Source organism: Microcebus murinus, chromosome 16, assembly GCF_040939455.1.
Source record: "Microcebus murinus isolate Inina chromosome 16, M.murinus_Inina_mat1.0, whole genome shotgun sequence".
Lineage (NCBI taxonomy): Eukaryota > Metazoa > Chordata > Mammalia > Primates > Cheirogaleidae > Microcebus > Microcebus murinus.
Window position 1 is genome coordinate 32,580,773 of NC_134119.1, and position 22,492 is coordinate 32,603,264.

Consider the following 22,492-nt stretch of genomic DNA (forward strand, 5'->3'; position numbering starts at 1 on the left):
GACCTGCACCTGACAGAGGGACACCACAATGGGGAGGATGGGGGGCTTGGGGTGCCTGGTGCTACCTCAACATGGAACTCCCTGAGCACTGGGCGCACGTTGGGTGGCAGGGACAGGCGTCCAGAGAGGGGCTCCACCAGGGGTGCCAGATCCTGGGGCTCCACATCATTGGGCACTGAGGGCTGCAGGGGGAGGGAAGTCAGAGATGAATCAGGCCACAGGAGGGGACAGCCTGGGTGTGGAGAAGGGATGCGGGGAGCTGCTGGTAAAGTACCAACATGAGGAACCAGGCAAGGCTGGGTTGGCCAGAGGAGCGGGCTCAGAAAGCAGCCATGTGTAGGAAGGGGGGAATCCGAGGGATGTGGGATGGGGTGGGACCCGCAGCCAGGTGCTCTGAGGTCAGAGGCCTGGCAAGGTAAAACCTGGGCATGCATACCTGTAATGTTCCTTGGGGTCAGAAGGTCCAAGGAGGTGACTCCAGGAAAGACCTGTAGCCTGCATTCTCTGGGGTAGGGGACCTGGGGGGTATCCCTGGGACATAACCATGTTTTCTATTCCCTGGGGATGGATGGCCTAATGGCCCATAGCCTATGTCAGATAAGCCAGGGTATTCTGACCTCAAATCGGCCACTGTAGTCCAGTTCAATGAGTTCAAAGGTGGCAATGAGCTCTCCAGCTGCCCGAGGTCCCTTCCTCAGGGGGAAGAACTGCAGCTCAGGGCATAGGTATGGGTCCTCCACCAGCTTTACCCTCGGGGCGGCCAGTGCCCTGCCCAGGAACACAGGGGGACCCTGCAGGGAGCAGAGTGGTGAAGACAAAAGGGGAAGAGGCTCAGGAGCCAGTCTAGGGCGGAGGGATCAGGACAAGGGAGATGCCAGGCTGGGACTCCAGCTGGAGCCCAGGCCACACTCACAATCTTATTGTGGTCAAAAACATTGATGACCACTAAAGGCGGCTCCTCCTGCAGATGCTCCCTCCTGCCATCTATGATCAACTGGTCAAACACCAAGAGTTCGTCCCACAGGGGGCTCAGCGTCTGCTCCAGGACCTTGGGGCCATGCAGAAAAGAGGGCACTGGCAGCTGTCCGAAGAAGGCTCCCAACACATATGCCAGGCGAGCACGCCTGCTCTAAGGGAACACTTGAAGTAACGCTTGTCACTAACGGAATGAGATGTGATGAAGCTGAAAGCACCTTCAGATTGGTGCTGGAACATGCCCCTTCTAGCCCTGTCTGTCCCTGTTGTAACCCGCTGCCCTTGGAGCCCAGGCCTAGAGTTAACCCCAGAAAAGGACTTCTCACCCCTAAGACCTCTGGTCCTACACCACCCCGAGTAGGGAAATCCCATCTGATATCTTGTCCTGAAACCCCAGGGTGGGAAGAAAGTCTTAGGGCCTTGGGGAAAAGCTCAGCCCCACCCTGCCTTGTCTCCCAGGTCCCCTCCCCTACCTCCTATCCCAGCCCTCACCCGTGTGGTCTGGCACTGTGTAGAGATGAGGACTCGAGCAAAGGGGTCTGAGAGGCCACTGTCATCTGCTGCCAACACACCTCGGGCCTGGTACAAGTGAGCCCGAAGCTGGAAGTACCTAAAGTCTGGGGTGAGGGGGAAGGAAGGGGCCATGTTTGCTCAGGGGACCACTGGGGTGCCTGACATATTAGCCCCACCCTGTGGGCAAATAGCAAGGCAGGCCCTGTACCCACCCTGCCCACCCCACACTCACCATCCCGGCACAAGCTGTGGGGCAGCCCAGCTGAGGGCTCGGGCAGCAGGTCCGGGGGCAGCTCGAAGGTGCAGGCCTTGACTTGTTTGCCCAGCCCCAGCCACAGGAAGAGCTCCAGCTTGGCACAGACCTCCCCAGGGCCTGCCCCGGGAGCCTGTGTGGGAAGGAAACATGCTAGGGCCCCACTGCCTCCTCTTAACCCCAGCGAGGCCCAACAGTCCTGCTCCTCCAAGGCACGCCCTGCTCCATGTGGCTAAACCATGCCCCACTCCTCGATCTGAAGAACGCTCCCTACGTGCCGAGCCATGCACCATCTTCCTGCCCACCACCCTGTGCCCATGGCCCTCCTCTCTCCTTCCCCACAGTTCCTGCCCCAACATTGTCACTTACTATACCCCACAACCCCACATCCCAAAACTGCACTCTGAGCTCTGCCCTCCGGCTTTGCCTCCTCCGCCCCAACACATTTACATTCCCCGTTCTCTGCCCAAGGGTCACAGCTTCTCCCCACTAGGCACCCCTTTTGGTATCTTTTCCAGGGACACCTCATTTAGGAATATTTTGCCTGCAAACCAGCTGTGCTTGTCAGGGACTAATTACACTCTCTGGTTTCAGCACGCTGCCCATCTGTCAGCACCCAGTGCAGGCCCACAGCTAGCAAGCTTGGGAGTTTATCTCATTTCAAGCTGACTTGGGCAAAGGCACAATCTCCTTTTGGCTTTTTGGACAATTGAAGAGAGTTTAGGGGCCCCCTGGATGGGAGCCCCAGGCCTCCACCCCAATGCCACCCTGCCCTACGAGCCTCACCCCCTTCTCCCAGCACCCTCAGCCCCGGCCCCCTCACTGTGAGCAGCAGACTCTGGATCTTTCCACAGTCCCGGCCCCGTTCCTCCTCGACCACAGAGAACAGCACATCCTGGGCAGGGATCCGGGCCCAGGCCACACGGCGCCGCCCACTGAGCATACAGACGATCACGTCAGGGAGGGGCGGCTGGGGCTGTGGGCAGAGAACTAGGTCACGGAGGTGGATCTGGAGCTAAGACCACTTGCTGCCACAGCTTGGACTGGATGGATGGACCAAATATCCATTCCTGCCCTGACCATCCCCGAACCCCAGATCCATGTGGCCACCTGACTTCTGGACGTCTCCCTCTGGGTACCCCAACAGTCCACCCAGACTCAAAGTCCAACCTGACTACTTCTTCTTCTTATGGCAAAATACATATGACATAAAATTTACCATATTAACCATTTTTAGATATACAGTTCAGTGGCGTTAGGTATAATACACTCACATTGCGCACATGTCACTACCACCCATCTCCAGAACTCTTCATCTTTCAAAACTGAAACTCTGTCCCCATTAAACACTACCTCCCCATTCCCCCTACCCACCCAGCCCCTGGCAACCACCATTCCTTTCTGTCCCTATGAATTTGACTACTCCAAGTACTTCATAGGAGTGGAGTCATACAGTGCTCATTGTTTCGTGCCTGGCTTAATTCACATATGCCTTCAGGATAACGTCCCCGAGATTCATCCATGTGGCAGCACGTGCCAACCCGACTCCTTTATCTTTCCTTCTGCCCCTGCCTGATCCTTCCCATTGTCCCTACCAAATGCCCATTCATGTCAGCCACATGCCTGAGCTGGTGGCACGCTTCTCCCCCAACAGCCAATTCCCAAGTCCTGCCAGTTTCCCACTCCTCTCCCTTCCTCACTCTTCTCACAGCCTCCTAATCAGGCTTCCAGCTTTGGTCCTCCCTTCCAGCCCATTCTCTACCATGAATGGCTGGCTCCTCCCCATCCTCTGGGTCTCAGTTTTAATTGCCAGACCACCTTCTCCAAGCAGGTTCTCAGTCTCTGTAACATCTTTCTTAGCAGTTCCTATGGATCATAATTATTCTTTCTCATTTACAGATGTATAGTCTGTCTCCTTTACTAGAAGAGAGGACCCTAAAGTGCAAGGGGCTGGATCCCCAGGGCCTACTATAGAGCCTGGCACATAGTAGGACTTCAAATATCATTGAATAAGGGGGGAAAAAAAACACAGCTAGAACTGATCTCTCCAAAGCACAAATCTGACCCTCTCCTTCCCCTTTCAAAACATCATCCCAGGCCGGCGCGGTGGCTCACGCCTGTAATCCTAGCACTCTGGGAGGCCGAGGTGGGCGGATTGCTCGAGGTCAAGAGTTCGAAACCAGCCTGAGCAAGAGCGAGACCCCGTCTCTACTATAAATAGAAAGAAATTAATTGGCCAACTAATATATATATATATAAATTAGCCGGGCATGGTGGCACATGCCTGTAGTCCCAGCTACTCGGGAGGCTGAGGCAGAAGGATTACTTGAGCCCAGGAGTTTGAGGTTGCTGTGAGCTAGGCTGATGCCACAGCACTCACTATAGCCTGGGCAACAAGCGAGACTCTGTCTCAAAAAAAAAAAACAAAAAAAAAACATCATCCCATGAAATGACCTTGCATAAATCAAAAAAAAAAAAAATCATCCCAGACTTCCATTTCCACAAATATGAGCTAGAAATTAAAACCTACTTCTCACCAAAAACAACTAAAGTCTGGGTAAAATAGTTTTAAATATTTTATCAAATGCAGCAATGAGTATAAGAGTCAAGAATTATCAGACCAAACTCTAAATGATGATGGGAACCCAGGGAGGTTAGTAGAACATTTAAGCCATTTTTGCCATAAGGGCATTTGCCAAACCTGGCAAACCTGAGCTTTTCATGACCTACCAGTGAGTAAAGACAAACTAAAGAGCTCAGATCCCACTCAGGACAGGAGTCTAATAGGAGATTTCTCCCCTCTCTGAAAGTTAGGAACCCAAGAAATTATGCCTTCAGGATAAAGGCTACCCATAAATAAAGCTGCCTCCTCTCTTACTACCCTGGGATCTATAAGGAAAGTTGCCTGGCTGGATAGAACAGTTAGAAATTGTTTCTGAAAAACATAAGCACAAACTGACTTTTTCACAAGCCTAGATATTTCTAAACATCAGACTGTAGTATAAGGTGATCTAAGGCAGAAACAAAGTCAAATGCTTTCTGGAAAATATGTGCCTTTATTCCAAGACTCAAAGAATTCCCACAAATTATTTTATAAGGAAACTATAATGAGCAATTCACAGCCAAAAGCAACTAAGCACAAAAGGAAACAGCAGAAATAGCAATATCAAACCAAAAAAAGAGAGTATTATTGGAATCATCTAACTTTATAAAAAACAACTCTGCTTACTATATGTAAACAAAACTAAACGAAAGAAACTTTACTGGGAATAAGTAAGTGTGAAAATAACAGTGGATGTGAAAAAAATAGGACTTAAAGAAATGAAAAGTATAAAATTTAAAATTTAGTAGAGACACTTATACAGTCTTCTGATTTTCAAGTAAAAAGCCAAAACAGGCTGGATGCATTGGCTCATGACTGTAATCCCAGCAGTTTGTGAGGCCAAGGCAGGAGGATCACTTGAGGCCTTAGCAACATAGCAAGACTCCATCTCTACAGAAAAAAATACAGTGAGCTCCAATTGTACCACTGCACTCCAGCCTAGGTGACAGAGATCTTGTCTCTAAAAAAAAGCCAAAAAAACAAAAACAAAAAAATCTAAACCCATATGCCTTTAGAGTACAGCATAGGAGAACATCTTTGTAGCTTGGAAATAGGTGAAGGCTTCCCACACAGGTAATAGAAGACAAACATAAAAGAAAAATTAGATAAATAACATTTCATCAAACTTCAACATTCTGGTCATCAAAAATCACCACTAGGCCGGGCGCGGTGGCTCATGCCTGTAATCCTAGCTCTCTGGGAGGCCGAGGCGGGTGGATCGTTTGAGATCAGAAGTTTGAAACCAACCTGAGCAAGAGCGAGACCTCGTCTCTACTATAAATAGAAAGAAATTAATTGGCCAACTAATATATATAGAAAAAATTAGCCGGGCATGGTGGCGCATGCCTGTAGTCCCAGCTACTCTGGAGGCTGAGGCAGAAGGATTGCTTGAGCCCAGGAGTTTGAGGTTGCTGTGAGCTATGCTGACACCACGGCACTCGCTCCAGCCTAGGCAACAAAGTGAGACTCTGTTTCAAAAAAAAAAAAAATCACCATTAAGTGTTACAGCTCTTTCAGAATTTGTCTAGCAGGTTTTCCAGTCCTCACCGTAAGACACCATTAAAAAAAAATCATCAATGAGAAAATGAAAAGCAAGCCACAGAATGGAAGAAAATATATATAAAAGTATATATCTGACAAATGACTGGTATCTAGCATATATATTTTTAAACACCTATAATTCAATAATTAGAAACCAAACAGTTCAATTTTTTTTTTTTGCAGCTTTTATAGAAAAGTAATTTGATTGCAAACAGTTCAATTTTTTTTTTTTTTTTTTTTTTTTTTTTTTTTTTTTTTTTTTTTTTTTTTTTGAGACAGAGTCTCGCTTTGTTGCCCAGGCTAGAGTGAGTGCCGTGGCGTCAGCCTAGCTCACAGCAACCTCAAACTCCTGGGCTCCAGTGATCCTTCTGCCTCAGCCTCCCGGGTAGCTGGGACTACAGGCATGCGCCACCATGCCCGGCTAATTTTTTTTATATATATATCAGTTGGCCAATTAATTTCTTTCTATTTATAGTAGAGACGGGGTCTCGCTCTTGCTCAGGCTGGTTTTGAACTCCTGACCTTGAGCAATCCGCCCGCCTCGGCCTCCCAAGAGCTAGGATTACAGGCGTGAGCCACAGCGCCCGGCCCAAACAGTTCAATTTTTAAAATTGGCAAAACTATGAAAAACACTGCACAATTCTAAGGTGGTCTAAATAGCCAGAATCAAAACAAAATAAAACCAAACACTGCACAAAAGATATGTGAATGGCAAACAAGCACAAGAGAAAGCTCAAAACCACTTAGCCACTAGGGAAACACAAAACTATTAATACAATGACTTACCATTATATACCAATCAAAATGTCTAAAATAAAACAGATTAGGGCCAGGCGTCATGACTCACGCCTGTAATCCTAGCACTCTTGGAGGCTGAGGTGGTGGATTGCTCGAGGTCAGGAGTTCGAAACCAGCCTGAGCAAGAGCAAGACCCCGTTTCTACTATAAATAGAAAGAAATTAATTGGTCAACTAATATATATAGAAAAAATTAGCCAGGCATGGTGGCACATGCCTGTAGTCCCAGCTACTTGGGAGGCTAAGGCAGGAGGATCACTTGAGCCCAGGAGATTGATGTTGCTATGAGCTACGCTGACGCCACAGCACTTTAGTCCAGGCAACAGAGTTAGACTCTGTCTCACGAAATAAAAAAGAACTCCATCTGGCTCACACCTGTAACCCTAGCACATTGGGAGGCCAAGGTGGGAGGATTGCTTGAGGCCAGGAGTTTTTTTTGAGACCAGCTTGAGCAAGAGGGAGACTGCGGCTCTGCAAAAAATAGAAAAATTAGCTGAGCATCATGGAGGGTTATCTGTAGTCCCAGCTACTCAGGAGGCTGAGGCAGGAGGATTGTTTAAGCCCAGGAGTTTGAGGTTACAGTGAACTATGATGACACCACTGCACTCTAGCCTGGGCAATAGAGTGACACCATGTGTCAAAATAAATAAATAATAGGCCGGGCACAGTGGCTCATACCTATAATCCTAGCACTCTGGGAGGCCCAGGCAGGTGGATTGCTCGAGGTCAGGAGTTCAAAACCAGCCTGTGCAAGAGGGAGACCCTGTCTCTACTATAAATAGAAAGAAATTAATTGGCCAACTAATATATATAGAAAAAAATTAGCCGGGCATGGTGGCGCATGCCTGTAGTCCCAGCTACTCGGGAGGCTGAGGCAGAAGGATTGCTTGAGCCCAGGAGTGTGAGGTTGCTGTGAGCTAGGCACTCACTCTAGCCTGGGCAACAAAGTGAGATTCTGTCTCAAAAAATAATAATAATAAATAATAAATAAATAAATAAAAGAAATCCATTGATGGTTTTCTGGGATTTCAGCTTTTGAAGGCTGAGGGTGAGGCAAGAAGGCTGAGGGAAAACTCCCTCGACAAGCTTTCAGCTAGCAAATGCTGCAGGTTCAGCTCAGCCAAGAGAAACCCTCTGATGCATTCTAGATTTTCACAGAATGTGGAAGGGACCCTCCAAAGGCCAGGGGAGGGAAAGCAGGGAGGAAAGATATCCCCCCAGATGCAGAGGGAAGGAAGCAGAATTGAAGAGAAAGAAAATGCCCCTATAAGCCAAAAACCTGGCAGGAGGTCTGTAAAGCAAGGAGAGATCTCCCTACAGTCAGAAAGTTGGCAGTTTGGGTGTGAACAAAAGTCAGATTTCTGGAATATTGCTAGTCCTCAATTTTAGGCCAGGATGCAAGAGTCCTGGATTCTACTATCAAAACATTTGAAGTCGTTGATGAACTGAACCAACCAAACCAAATCCACAACAAAGCCCAGTTCAAATACAAAGCATAATGACTCAGCTCTCACTCCAGAGGCCTGAGGTAAAAAGGAAAATGCCACTTCCTGGAGATATATTATTTACTTTAGTGTTCTTTTTTTTTTTTTTTTTTTTGAGACAGAGTCTCGCTTTGTTGCCTAGGCTAGAGTGAGTGCCATGGCGTCAGCCTAGCTCACAGCAACCTCAAACACCTGGGCTCAAGCAATCCTGCTGCCTCAGCCTCCCAAGTAGCTGGGACTACAGGCATGTGCCACCATGCCCGGCTAATTTTTTCTATATATATTAGTCGGCCAATTAGTTTTTATTTATAGTAGAGACGGGGTCTCCCTCTTGCTCAGGCTGGTTTCGAACTCCTGACCTCAAGCAATCCGCCCGCCTCGGCCTCCCAGAGAGATAGGATTACAGGCGTGAGCCACCGCGCCCGGCCAACTTTAGTGTTCTTTTATACAAAAATCTAGACCTATAATAAAAAAAAAATCACAAGACATAGGAAAAGCAAAAAATGTCACTCATGGTCAAGAGAGGAAATAATCAACAGAAGTAGTTACAGAGATAATCCAGATGTTGGAATTATTAGGCAGGGACATTAAAATAACAATGATAAAAATTCTAAAGGATCTAGTGGGGAAAGTACACAGGAGTTAAAAGATGGGTGATTCTAGCAAACATGTGAAAACTGGAACCGACTGGAAATAAGAGAAATTAAAAATGTGATGTCAGGTATTCAGCTCTACAATAGTAATTGGAGATTTCTATATACCACTTTCAATGGTGAATACGACATCTATATAGAATATCATTAAGGAAATAGAAGACTTGAACAGTACTAACCAAGTAGACCTAAGAGACACATGTTAGAACACTCCACCATGATAGCAGAATACACATCTTTTTTTTTTTTTTTTGAGACAGAGTCTCACTTTGTTGCCCAGGCTAGAGAGAGTGCCATGGTGTAAGCCTACCTCACAGCAACCTCAATCTCCTGGGCTCAAGCGATCCTCCTGCCTCAGCCTCCTGAGTGGCTGGGACTACAGGCACACACCACCATGCCCGGCTAATTTTTTCTACATATATTAGTTGGCCAATTAATTTCTTTCTATTTATAGTAGAAAGAGCGGGGTCTCGCTCTCACTCAGGCTGGTTTCGAACTCCTGACCTTGAGCAATCCGCCCACCTCAGCCTCCCAGAGTGCTAGGATTATAGACGTAAGCCACCGCGCCTGGCCCAGAATACACATCTTACTCAAGCACCCATGAAACATTCTTCAGGATAGACTATATGTTAGGACACAAAACAGCAAATTTAAAAAGACTAAAATCGGGCTGGGCACAGTGGCTCACACTTTATCAATCTGATAAAGGGCATATATAAAAAACACAGCTAAACATCACACTTAGTAGTGAAAGAATGGAAAGCTTTCTCTCTAAAATCAAGAACAAAACAAGAGAAAATTAGAATTTCAGAAAAATTATATCTGCCATTGTGAGCCTGACAGCTTCCTTCCCAATACTTAAAGATTTTTCTAATGAGATTGGAGGTGATATTAATGAATGTGATATTTCAAAATAACAAAATATGTCAACATTTGGAAGATCTACATAAGTCAGTGAACCAAATTTCCAACTGACCTATGCATGATGGTTTCAAATGATCTTATTATGCATGATCATGCAAGGATAGGAGACCCATTCAAAGGGCAAGATAGAGCAATGAATTTTAATATAGAAGAGTATAAAAATTTCCCTGCCAGACATTTGCAAAAAATGTAAAACAATGCCTCTTTTATCATTACAGATTTTCTTTTTGGAGAATATGGCTATTTTTCATAAAAATGTTACTTATGTTAACAGGCAATGGGCTTACTCCTATTATTTTAAATGAATACATAATTTTTTGTTTTCAAGGTTTAAAATTTTTTCAGGTTTAATTTATATAATGGTAAATATCAAAGAATATAAGCTATATAAACAAAAGCTCCTTGAGATCCCCAATAATTATTAAGGGTATAAAGGAGTCCTGAGACCAAAAAGTTTGAGAACCACCAGCCATAGAGAAATTCTTGCCCTTGCACACTAGGACATGTACAAAAATAGTCTTGGAAGTATCGTTTCTAATCTCTGCCCTTTGGGAACAACTCACATATCCATCAACAGTATGGTGGATAAGTAAATTACAGTATATGAATGCAGAGGAATATTATACAGCAATTAAAATTGACAAATTACAGCTACATGCAATGATATGGATAAAACTCACAATGTTAAGCCAAAAACACAAAATAATATAATATGAAAGTAAAATAATAGAAAGTTTGAAAAACAGCAAAACCAAACTATATTACTTAAGTACACATATTTATATCATAAGAATTTTAAATGTCAGCTGACAGGAGGTTTTTATTACAAATTTAAAAGCAATTTTGCATTAAAATTCAATATATTAATAATATCACCTGTCTCTCCTTCCAAAACTCTGTCTCCTGTCTGCCCAGGCCTCCCAATTCTGGATCTTTGCATATGTTATTCATTCTTTTTTGCTTTTGAAACTCCAGCTTATTCTTCAAGGTCTGAGGCCAAAATCTAATTCCTCACTCTTTGAGAACATACTGGCCCCAGCAGTCTAAACACCCTGCGCTTCAGAGAACTAAGTCAGTAGAACTGGCTTTGAATTCTAGCTCTGCTACTTAACCAGCTGCAGCATGGTGGACCAGTCACTTTCTCTCTCGAAGCCTTGGTTTCTGCTCTGTCAAATGGGGTAACCTCTTCCCAAGGTTGTTGGAAGGATCACACAAGACAACAACGCAGATGCTTAGCAGGGAAAGCGTTCCAAACATGTGAACTCCCCTCACCTATCACACGTGTCACACTCAGCACTTCAGACCAGGGAGGTCAGGCCCAAGGAAGCTTACTCTCAACTCTTCATCCAAAGAGATCCTGAATGTTCACTAGATCGCTGCTGGGCCCCAGAACTCTCATCCTCACCCTTAGCTAATCCAAACAGAGCTTGGCCCTGTACCCAAAGCAACAGGTCCTGTCAGGTACCGGTACATAGTTAGGATCTCCGGCTTTTCTCGGGACACAGGCTCCCTGTTTTGACGCTATTTTGAGCAATTGTTCTACCTTTGAAGATGGATAAGGGCAGGCACTCCATTTTAGTGTTGTCCCTCCTTTAATCCTATCCCGAGCAACTGCTACACCTGGGGAAGGGGGGAATGTTTTCTCAATCTAGCAATTCCCCAGCCCAGGCAGAATAAGATTTAGAAAGTGACCTAGAGTAACCTAAGGGTAATTAATATGCCATTAGCTTGAATCCGCATTGTGGTTCACCACCCCCAGGTGGGCTTTCTTGGTGGGGGCTTATATATGCAGATGGAATTTTGAGGACACTTGTTGATCATTTGATAATGTCCTACACCTCCTAAGAGTCCTCCTCCAGAATGGGCTAATAAAAGGAAACAATCCGAGAAGTCAGAAGGAAATGAGTGGGTCAGTCATTGAGTTGGTCTGTCTCTCCCCACTTGTGGAGACAGGACTATAGTTCTACAATAAAAAGCTATTCTTGTGAAACTGCTCCCAGCCTGAGGTTACTCTCTCATATTGGCCTTGCTGGTGATTTTTCCAAGAAAGGAGTCAGAGGATAATAGTCCTAGGATAATAGTCCAGACTTGATATTAATACTTTGGTGTGTCTAGTCATTCTTCGGCCAAGAGCACACCAAGAACCAAGGGCAGACTCCCACGCTGACATCTTTGGTGCCAAAACCTGGGATTCTGATAGTCCCAGCCCTGGCATCATTCCAAAGAACAAATGTTACATCACACAGCTGAGAGGCCTCCATAATGGTCAAAAGGCTTAGGGAAAGAGGCACCCAGGGTAGGGAAATGGGTTAGGTGAGGAATTACCTCCTGAGCCAGGAAGCGCAGTTTTGCCATGAGCTTCTTGGCCAATGCCACCTTCTTTTGCACATTGCCCTGTCTCAGGCCCCGGAGAAGCCGCAGTCCTTGCTTTGCCAACAGGTTCTGGAAGGCCAAGAGGAGACCATGAGTGGAGGGCCCCAGCCCGGTGCCCCTGACTCCCTCCCCAGGCCCTTACCAGGCTGTGCACGAGCAGTTTCCCTCGGCATCGATCCAGGGTGTTGGGCCGAGTCATTGTCCTGCGCTCAGCACCGTGGCAAAACTGTCTGCACAACAGGTGGGAGTCAAAGGAGAGAGTGCTGACCAGTGGGGCCACTTCCCTCGGAGCAGGCGTCCCACCCCAGCCTCCCTCACAGCCTTCTCAGTCCGGTGCTCGGATGAGGTGCCACCAGCTGCAGTTTCTCTTGAATCCATTCCTGCCGCTCATCTCCATGGCAACCATCAGTTCATCTACCTCTATCACCTGGTTTATCATTATGCCCTCTTTAGTAATCGCCCTGCTTCTTCTCTCACACCATCCCTCCCCCACTGGTCCTTTTAAAGGATAAATATATGTTAGACTATATCTCTTTCCTTTTCAAAACTGTCTACGTACTTGCAGATGATGATTTGGAAGAAAAAAAAAACCTTCAATGGCTATTCATCTCACTCAGAGTAGAAGCCAAGGTCATTACAATGCCCTAAGAGGCTCCCACATGATCTGCCCAACAGAATCATCCTCCTTCCTATATCCCCTCCAGCCTCATCTACTCTGCTCACATTGCTGCAGTCACACTGGTTCCCTTGTTCTGCCTCAAACACACCAAGCATGCTTCTACCTCAGGGCCTTTGCACATGCTGTCCCCTCTGCCTGGAACATCCTTGCAGATATGGTTTGCTCCATCTTCATGTCACACCTTCACAGAGGCCTCCCCTCCATACCCCTCCTAAAACTGCAACACCTCTCTTTAACACATCCTTGCTTTTTTTTCTCCATTAACACTTATCCTTATCCTACTTATATTTCTATCTCTCTGTTCACATGATTATCATTTGTGTCTCCACCCATCCCCCTTCACACTCCCCACACCAGAATGTAAGCTTCTGGGATTTTTATGAGCAGGAACGCTTTTCCACTGTTATTTGTGTGCCTAAAACAGTGTCTGGCATAGTAAATGCCATAAATATTTATTGAATAAAGAAACCAATAACTCTTTTGAGAAGAGGATCAGAAAAACACTTAAGTACCTAAAGCAGGTTATGGAATTCAGGGAGTGAAAGTCAAAGATGAAAGCGACTAGAGCATGTTTATGTGGTTACAGCAATGACTTAGCAACTAGGGACCAGTTGATGACACAGGATAGAAAGGACAATTGCAGAGCTCAATCCTATGGTAGGTGAGAGGAGATGAAATCAACATCACAGCTGTAGGCCGGGCACAGTGGCTCACACCTGTAATCCTAGCACTCTGGGAGGCCAAGGCTGGCAGATCATTTGAGCTCAGGAGTTTGAGATCAGCCTGAGCAAGAGCGAGACCCCATCTCCAAAAATAGAAAAAATTAGCCAGGCCTGGTGGGGCATGCCTGTAATCCCAGCTACTCAGGAAGCTGAGGCAGGAGGATCGCTTGAGCCCAGGAGTTTGAGGTTGCTGTGAGCTAGGTAGATGCCATGGCACTCTAGCTGGGGCAACAGAGTGAGACTCTGTCCCCCCGCCCCCCCAAAAAAATATCACAGCTGTGACTATTGGAGCAGGGACACCTCCTCCACTGTAGCAGGAAGGAAGGAGTGCAGATGGATGCAGGGGCTGCAGGGTGGTGGCCTGGGTGGGGGAAGGTGAGGCTGCTGTTTTCTCAGGAAGTAGGAGAGAAGGTCATTAGCTGAAACAAGTGTGCAGGAGAGTAGGAAAGGAGGTTTGAGGAGATAGAACAGTATGTATGAGCCTCTAAGAGTGTGGGAAAGGAGATGGAAGACAGCCCAAGCACCAGAGGATCTGGGGGTGGTCTAACCTCCAATAATCTCCACCAATCTCCCTTGATAGGAACAGTCTCCTTTCCAATATTCCATAAAGTGCTAAGCAAACGCAGCTGCACCCTTGGGTCCAGACAGTCATCATGAGTCTCCATCACACCACCCCAAGTTGGCCGGGGACAGGAAGCAACAGGGCTGGCTCTTGGCTCACCTGCTCCCAGCCACCAGCTCTTCCAGTGCCTGCTTGAGCCGTGTGCAGGCACCTGGCCCCGGCCTTCGTTGTAGTGTCTCAACCTCCTGCAGCCCCTGGTCCTGGGTAGAGGGTAGAGAGTCTTGAGGGTCCCTAATCCTGATTCTTGTAGACCACACCCCCACCCACCCCACTCCCTACCGCATCTCTTGGCTCGCCCTCCTTTGGCTCCATTCGGGTGGTGGTTCCATCTTTCTAGTTCCCTACTGGCCCAGCCCCCAGTAGCTCCATCTGCCTCCTTCAGTCAACCCTTGCTGGGTCCAGCAACTCTGAATCTCTGTCATACCACGACTTTTGGCTTCCTCAGTTGGCCCAAAAGCTGTGCTTTTTTGGCCTCCCCCATCCCTGACCTTGCACCAACAAGGTGCCAGCTCCCTAGTGCTGTGCCCATTAGCCCTGCTTCAGAGCTCCCTTCACAGGCCTCAGTGTCCTCAGTGTCCCTATAGCACAGTGTCTCCCTGCGGTTGCCAGCCTTGCCCTCACCAGCCTCTCGGCCACTTTGCGCACACAGTTGCTGCTGTGCAGGCGCCATGTGTGATCCTCCCAGCGGCTCCACACGTGCACGCATGGCTTGCGGTGACGAAGGGGCAAGCACAGGTATGGCCTGGGTGGGGCGGAGAGAAGCAGAGGCTTGAGGGGCATTTTGGGTCTTTGGGGACCTCCCAACACCCTCCTTCCAGCCACCAGGAGCATTCACCCGCTGCCATCCATGGGCTCAGGCCGCTGAGCAGGGGTTCCCAGCTCCTCCTCCTCCTCCAGCCCGGCTCCGGAGTCTGACTTCAGCAGAGGCTGGGCCTCCACCAGTGTGCCCTCAGTTCCCTCCCTGGCCCTGGACCCTCGGCCCAATTGCTCCTCCTGGCGGCCCGCTTGACCTACCCCAGGAGCAGCAAGGGTCAGCGGGTGCCAGGCTGAGAGTCAGACCCCTCCCCTCAACCACCTCTGCCTCAATCGAGGTCAGAACCCACCCCTTACTGAAGGTCAACAGCCCTTTCCAGGGACCTAAAGTCTGAAACAAGAGTGACCACCCTCAAAACATGACCCTCAGGGAGTCGGCTGGGCCACACACCAATGGAAATCTCGAAGCTGATGGGCTGGGAGGCCACAGCAGGATCAATCATGGTGGCCTCGAAAAGCACACCAAAGAGCAGGAAATCTTCACAGGGCGCCAGGGCGTTCTGAGGAAGGGAGTTAGGCTGGAGTCAGCCCTCACCCTCCCAGGGAGCAGCAGGCACTATGCATGGCCACAATGCCCACAGAAGGACATTGCAACCAAGGCCTAGAGGTGACTTCAGGTATCCTACCTCCCTCTCTGCCCCTTGCAGCCCGGGGGCATTGGCCCTGGGGATTGGTCCTCTCTGGTCCCCCCTTAATTGGGCAGCCCTCCATCCCCCAACATGTGTACATACACTCAAGCATACACATACTGCACTCTTCACCCAAGCCCCCAAATTGAGACCCCCTTCATGGTGTTTTAATGTCTGGAAGTGGATTACCCCCTCCAGAGCTGAAAGTGGCCCAGCCCCCTCTGCTAAACCCCAGCCCCCACCTCTGGCAGTGGCAGCAGCTCCTCCACCTCCACCTCCATCGCACTAGGAATCTCAGGCCTGGCAGCGCTGTGGCTGGCGGCCACGTGCTGTGGAACCCCAGGTGGGGCCTGACCCTGCCTGGCTTTCTTCTTCTTTCGTGTGAGCCGTGACAACATGGACCCCTGTTGGGGCTGAGGAGGCTCAGGTTCAGCTCTCCCTTCTAACACCTCCATGGACACAGCCACCAGAAGGCGGCCACGGAACCAAATGCCTTGGCCAAGGCCTTCATTGAGACTTTGAAGACCATCCCGGAGCCCCCCACTGGGCGGTGAGCCATAGAGAGGCACCCAGGCCGGGCCGAAGGTGGGGTTAAACCCCGCTGTGGGGAAGAAGAACAGTGTTTTGGAGGGGAGCAGGAGGCAAGTGGGTTCTAGGTCAGTGGGTTCTATGAACCACACCCTTATCACCTCCAAGTCCTTGGAAAGTGGGAGCTGGGGAGGGGCCCGGCTGCAGATGCACTGTCCTGAAGCACGACCTGGGGGCACTAAACCAGCTCAGCTCCCTGAGGCACTATACTGAAGACAGGGTGGGAGGACTGGGAAGACCAGGGGCTCTTGGGCCGAGCCCTGGAGGTGGAGTCAGGATTGGGGCGCAGCTGTGAGCGGCAAGGGGCTGGGGTAAGTGGACATGGGTGGGCCGGCTTCTTTCAGTGCGTGCAAATCTGTAGGAAGGGCAGGGCTGGAATGATTACTGGACATGCAGCTGTGGTCAGAATTTTGTCAACAGAGGCTAAGCTGAGGGTGGGGTTCACAGTCTGGGGGTGACAGGTGAGGCTCCAGAGGCCAGGGCCGGTTTTGGAGCAGTATTTTTGGTTTGGGGTGTTTGTTTGCTTGTTTGTTTTTTTGTTGTGTGGAGTGGACAGGACTTCCTAAACAGAGCTGGGTCCTGAGGATGAAGTTTGCGGTCGGGAATGGGACCTACGGCGCGACTGGGAGGGGGCACGGGCGAGTCGAGGTGGAGTTTGCCGCGGGGCCGGACTCAGGTCAGAGGCTAGAAGCGCTCACCCGCGCGGCCGGGGTGGGAGATCTGCCTCAGGTCCAGCACGTGCGTGGCGAGAGCCGCATCGACAAGGGGCGCGTCGTCCCGCAGCTGCAGACGGAGGCCGCGCGTCAGCGGCGGGAAGAGCTCCACGAAGCTCAGCTGCTCGTTCCACTCGGGCGCCGGCGCCGCGCCGCACACCGACGTCTCGCCCTAAGGCGGCGGCGAAGACAGGCGGCGGGGTCGGCGCGGGATCGGGGTCTCAGCCGCGGGAGGGTAGGACGCGGGGGGCTCACCTGCTGCCCCAGGAAAGACACCCGCACGTAGGGCTCCATGAGGACGCGCTGGTCGTGCAGGGCGCGGGCCAGGCTGCCCAGCAGCCCCAGGCGCAGCGCGGGAAGGCCCTCCGCGCGGTACAGGCGCACGCGGAGCCGCGCCCACGGCCTCTCTGCAGGCACCCGGCGCGGCAGGAGCAGGTTCCTAGGGTAGGGCGGCGCTGGGAAGCGGGGTGGCTGGAGCCTCGGCCCCTCCCCTTCTCTGCGCCCCAGAGGCCACGCGGTTCCCAGTCTCCCCTCCCCACCTCACCCCAGCTCACTTCTCGATGTCCGAACTGGACCCTGGGCCCGGGGGTGGCAGTGAAGGGGGCAGGTCCCCGCGTGCTCTCACGGACAAGGTGACCTTGACGAAGCCTTTGGTCCCAGCGCGGGTGTCCTGGGGGTCATGCAGCGGAGCCCATTTCTGGTAGAAGTGGCCATCTGCGCGGCAGGGGCGGGCCAAGAGTCAGGGGAGACCGGCAGGATGCACGAGGTGGTCCTAAGGCTGCAATCGGAGTGTGGGACAATGCCCCGTTCCCGTCTGGCTCAGCAGGGAGCAGCGGGAATGCGGAGTTCAGCCTTTGCGGGAGCTGGAGGTCTCAGAAGTTAATGTGCAGGGTTCGGCGCAGAGTCCCTACCCAGACGGTCAATTTCTGCGGTCCTTGTCCCTGCAGATGAGTCTTAGTAAGGGAAGGGTTTGGTACCTGGCTGGTCCAAGATGATGCCCAGGTCCATCCGGAAGGTGCCTATCCGAGTGGCCATAAAGGGGAGGGTCTGCGAATGGAAAGCCTAAGAGAGAGGTGGGGTTAGTCCTGAAGCTGTTGTGTCCCCCCCTTCGCTGAATGAAACCTCTCACCCTTACCCCCCTCACCGTGATCTCCAGCAGCAAGTCTTGGAGGTGAAGCCGGGTCTCATGAAATTCGAACAAGAAGTACTGGGTTGTAGCAGTGGGGAGAGAAGGTTAGATGTGAAGAGCTCACGCCAGCTTTCGCCACTCTCTGGCAGAGAGAACGCCCTCCTTCCCCAGCCCCCCACAGCGCCTCACTGCAACCTTTCCCTCCAGCCCCTGCACATCCGTGGGCTCAGTTCCACCCAGGCCACGCCCCCTCAGGGACAGTTCCTATCTGGGGCCCGCCCCTTCTCTCAGGCCCGCCCTCTTCCCTGGTCGTGCCCACCTCGTTGTAGAAGGGGCAATTGGTCCCACGTTGTGTGGCAGTCACTCGGCGCTGCTCCCCAACCTGCACAGCCACGTACGGGTTAATGTTGACTCCCATCAGTTTCTGGGCCTCCAGCACGGTGACGCCCACCTGAGGGGTGCAGAAGGTAGAGGAAAGGAAGGCATACCTGCCTGGGCAGGGGGAGGAACATGTGTACTCTCAGAACAGTGGGTGCTTCCCACGTTTTAGGGCCCGGAAAAAGAACAGTACCTGGAAGTCTTGTGCTCTGGACACCTGGAAGGGATCCCCGCGGGCCAGGCCCCGGGCTCGGCTGTGGAGAGGCTTAAGGTCAGCTGTCACTTGGCTCCCTCCCCACTCACACACACAGACACTTGCATGGTGCTGGGGATGAGATTTCTTCTCCCTCTGAACTTTTAGATTGAGTCCTTCAGGTCTTGCCTTGTTGCCTCCATCTCAACCCTGCACCCAGAATTTGACCCATTCCTGGAGCCCTGAAACCAGTCATTCACTCAACAAAGATTTATTGAGCACCTACTATGTGCAATCACTGCCTTAGGCTCTGGGACACTGCAGTGAACAAAAGGGACAAAATTCTTTGCTGTCATCAAGCTTCCATCACCTGCATGTGTGTGAGCCCGTGTAACTGTGTGCATGCATGAACATAGCAGTGTCTATGCCTATGGGCAAGTGACCCTTGACCCCTTCCCACATACCCTGGGGCCCTGTGTTTGTGAGGGTAGAAGGGCGTGGGTCTGTATGTGTGAGCAGACAGACTGACTCACTGGTAGGGTGTGGGAGCAGGCATGCCATGAGTGTAAGTTACCTCTTGAGGGGGCTGAACACAACCCCAGAAAGCTCCACATCAGGCTCATCCTCCAGCTCCAGCTCCAGCTCCAGCTCGTTGTCCTCGTCATCCTGCTGGGCTAGGCCTCGAGCTAGCCTACGGCCCAAAGCCACTGCCCGACGCTCCAGGTGGGCCTCCCCAGGCCTGATAGGAAAGGCCCTCAAGGGACATGTCTGGAACCTATCACCCATCTCTGGGGATCCCTCAATTTCCTGGACCTTAGGACTGACCCCTGACCCTTGGACTGACCCCACTGATCCCAGGACAGAGCCCTAATCCTGGGACCCCTCTAATTCCAGAATTGATCCCTAATTCTAGGATTGATCTCTGACCCTAGAACTGATTCATTACTGATCCCAGACCCTGGGGCTGACCCCACATCACTGGCTTCTAACCCCAAGACTGACCCCATTGACCTCAGGTCATCCTTCCCACACTTACTCCAGCTCCTGGAAGCCCACATTGGGGATGATCAGTTCCGAACTGGGAGGAGGAGAAACCAAAAGAGTGAGACAGAAACAGGCCTGACTACCCAGTCAGTCCATGTCCAAGGGTCACAGTACTGGTAGATCCAGATTGGAATTGGGTACCACTTCTCCCTTTCCAGGGCCTGCCTGGGATGGGGCCACCAGGCCTTGCTTAGGTTGCTGGAGGGGATGGCAGTTACCTGTCAGAGACAAGTGCCCCAAAGTCCTCCTCTGCCCAGGTTCCAGTAGCGCCCTCTGGGGGCTGGTACTTCAGGTCAAGTTCCACTTGGATCTAAAACCAGACACAGTGCGCCCCAGAGTCCCATCTAACTGCCCTGGGGCTAAGAGAGGCCCAAGAACAATGTCTTTTATTTCATCCATAAACAGAGACCCTCCTGACCTGCATCTATGGTACCTTGTGATTCTTCTCTGATAATTAATAATGCTGACTACTCAAAACCTGTTAAGAACTTACCATGTGCAAGTTACTTCTTGAGTGTGCCAAACTTGACTCCAAAGTTCCCTCATTGACCTTGGAAATTGCTGACCGTGGCCTTCATTATTCTGCATGGTCTGGCCACACCAACCTTTCCAGCTTCATCTCATCGTGGATTCTGCTTCTGTTCTGCACCCCAGCTATGTTCTACCAGGGCACGGGGGTTTTGCATATGCCTTTTCCTCTGCCTGGAACATTCTCCCCTCCTACTTAGTTAACACCTGTCATCCTTCAGGTCTAAGCTCAAGCACTACTTCCTCAGGGAACCTTTTCTGACTCCCAAATAGGTCTGTTTGTACATGTTGTACACTCTCCCAGCCTCTACCAGCTCCTTCATAACAACCACCAGTTGCAGTTTTACACTTATTTGTGTAAATATCTGTTTAATGTTTGCTTCCCTCTATAGATAGGGAGCTCCAAGAGGGCAAATCTGCCCAGCACAGCACTTGGCTTATAATAAGAGCTTAACAAATGATGACAGATTGAATGAAAAATTCAACATTTTGTATGACTCCACATTATGTAACTGAGAAAACAGCTAAATAACTTGTTCAAGTTCTCATAGGAAATGGCAGACCTGAGATTTGAGACCAGGTCCACGTCTACTGGGCTGTATGACCCTCCATGAAGCACCAGGAAAATCCAACCAGATTCATCTTTGTCTCCCATAAGCATTGAGCCTGCTGCAGGGTCAGGGCACAGCACAGAATTCCTTATCTGCCCCATTGCCACACCCTGGGCCTCAGAGCTGAATCTGGTTCTTGGCCCATGTGGGACTCAGGAAAGGCCTTTGGGGGACCCCTGATCCTTGACTCCAGCCCCCCTGGCTGGGGGGCCTTGGTACCACTCCTGTCTGGGTCTTGGGTTTTCCCCTCTGAGAAATGGGACTTTCAGGCCAGCTGGGGGCTGGTGGGGCTCACCTGGGACACTCGAAGATTCTCATCCACCAGGGCTTCCCGTAGCACCAAATGCCCAGCATTCTGTAGCTGCTGCAGGGAGATCACCAGGGTCCCCAGAGACCTGGGTGAGTGGCATAGAGCAAGAGTGACCCAGGAGAATGGCACCAAGCCATCCCCAGCCTCACCTACATTCTGGTCCCTCCAGGCCTACTCACCTGGGGCTGAACATGCGGCTACAGTTGACTACCTGCACCGACAGACACTCCCCAGCCAGTGGAGCCCCATAGTGGGGCCAATGGAACAGCTAGGGATAGGAGGAAGCTTGTGACATCCAATGGTGGGCTGGCACTGACCCCCAACTCAGAGCCTATTCCCATCCCTGAAACAGGAGCTGACCCTCCAAACTTGGAGATAACTCCAGAACTGATCTCCCAAACTGGAAACTGATTCCCACAACATGGGGTTGACTCAAGTTAGGGCTGATCTGGGGCTGACTACCCATCAAGAACTAATCCTCCCAGTCTTAGAACTGACTTATTCTAAACTGGGTCTGACCTTTCAAGCCTGAGATTGAGCCCTTACCACCCAAGACCCAGGTATGAGCCCCCTAACTCCAGGATGGACTTGATAGTAAACAGACAAGCTTCTCCTCATCCAGGAACCCACTGTACTGACCTCGCCAATATCTGCTTCTTGACCACAGCGAATTTTTCTTGTTTTCTGGGTAAAGCCTGCTCAGAACTGAAACTAGTCATTTATTAGCCTCTTTCCCCTAAAAAAGTCATTTTCCTTCCCCACCCTTGGCCCAGTGTCCAGTCCCTCCTGGATTCACCCTTAAAGAACGGCAGAAGATGGGGAAGAAAAGAGGCAGAGGGTTTGAGATACAAGGCTGAGGGAAAAAGAAGAGACAGGCTGTAAAGATGGTGAGGGCTTGGGCTCAGGGTCTGGGGAATGGAGGATCCAGAGCCCTGCAGTTCCAAAAATCCTTAGAGCACCCCTGCAAGCCTCACCCCGGAAGCTGAGCTTCACTTGTCGATCGTGGGTGCCCGGCAGCCCTGTTAGTCGCCGCACACACACAGTCAGAGCCATGGTCCCAGTGCCACTGGCACTCCCTTTGCCTGCCTGCCCTCCTGCCCACCTGCCCGCCCACCTGAATCGCCTCTGACTCACTGGACTAATCCAGCAGGTTCAGCAATCCCTGCCCTTTAGTCAAACACACAGGCAGCAAGCCTAGGGGTCATGGGTGGGGAGGGAGGAGGGGACTGAGAGTTGGGGGTAGGGTCCCTATAGTTACCTCAATCCTCCCTGCCTGCACCAGCTAGCTACAAGCTGGCAGGACTGCTTCAGTCTCCATCCTGGATCCTTGTGGAGTAGGAACTATGATATGGTGGGCAAGGGAAGAGGACAGGACCCCAGTCTGTTCCCTGCCAGCCTATGACGTCTCAAGGGCATG

General features: G+C 50.6%; 1 protein-coding gene and 1 non-coding gene across 2 annotated transcripts in view; one reads left to right on the top strand and one right to left on the bottom strand.

Annotated features, from left to right (window-relative positions):
- The window catches only part of LOC105865891 (fer-1-like protein 4), a 36,807-nt gene extending 14,679 nt beyond the window's left edge, over positions 1-22,128 (bottom strand). Inside the window, exons 1-27 of the mRNA XM_012754852.2 lie at positions 22,050-22,128; positions 21,715-21,770; positions 21,255-21,343; positions 21,061-21,160; positions 19,845-19,936; positions 19,619-19,660; positions 19,157-19,321; positions 18,583-18,643; positions 18,331-18,462; positions 18,027-18,089; positions 17,860-17,944; positions 17,437-17,596; positions 17,138-17,321; positions 16,868-17,054; positions 15,824-16,182; positions 15,344-15,452; positions 14,975-15,149; positions 14,761-14,881; positions 14,239-14,339; positions 12,259-12,346; positions 12,069-12,185; positions 2,565-2,717; positions 1,721-1,874; positions 1,468-1,592; positions 914-1,048; positions 618-791; positions 66-182 (exon numbers count right to left, since the gene is read on the bottom strand). Of these exons, the coding sequence (XP_012610306.2) occupies positions 66-182; positions 618-791; positions 914-1,048; positions 1,468-1,592; positions 1,721-1,874; positions 2,565-2,717; positions 12,069-12,185; positions 12,259-12,346; positions 14,239-14,339; positions 14,761-14,881; positions 14,975-15,149; positions 15,344-15,452; positions 15,824-16,182; positions 16,868-17,054; positions 17,138-17,321; positions 17,437-17,596; positions 17,860-17,944; positions 18,027-18,089; positions 18,331-18,462; positions 18,583-18,643; positions 19,157-19,321; positions 19,619-19,660; positions 19,845-19,936; positions 21,061-21,160; positions 21,255-21,343; positions 21,715-21,770; positions 22,050-22,128 (3,423 nt within the window). The remainder of the gene's footprint in view (positions 1-65; positions 183-617; positions 792-913; positions 1,049-1,467; positions 1,593-1,720; positions 1,875-2,564; positions 2,718-12,068; positions 12,186-12,258; positions 12,347-14,238; positions 14,340-14,760; positions 14,882-14,974; positions 15,150-15,343; positions 15,453-15,823; positions 16,183-16,867; positions 17,055-17,137; positions 17,322-17,436; positions 17,597-17,859; positions 17,945-18,026; positions 18,090-18,330; positions 18,463-18,582; positions 18,644-19,156; positions 19,322-19,618; positions 19,661-19,844; positions 19,937-21,060; positions 21,161-21,254; positions 21,344-21,714; positions 21,771-22,049) is intronic.
- LOC142861485 (U7 small nuclear RNA) lies at positions 5,842-5,905 on the top strand. The gene has a single exon (XR_012912711.1). It is a non-coding gene; the product is annotated as a U7 small nuclear RNA (small nuclear RNA).
- Positions 22,129-22,492: the final 364 nt, after the last annotated feature.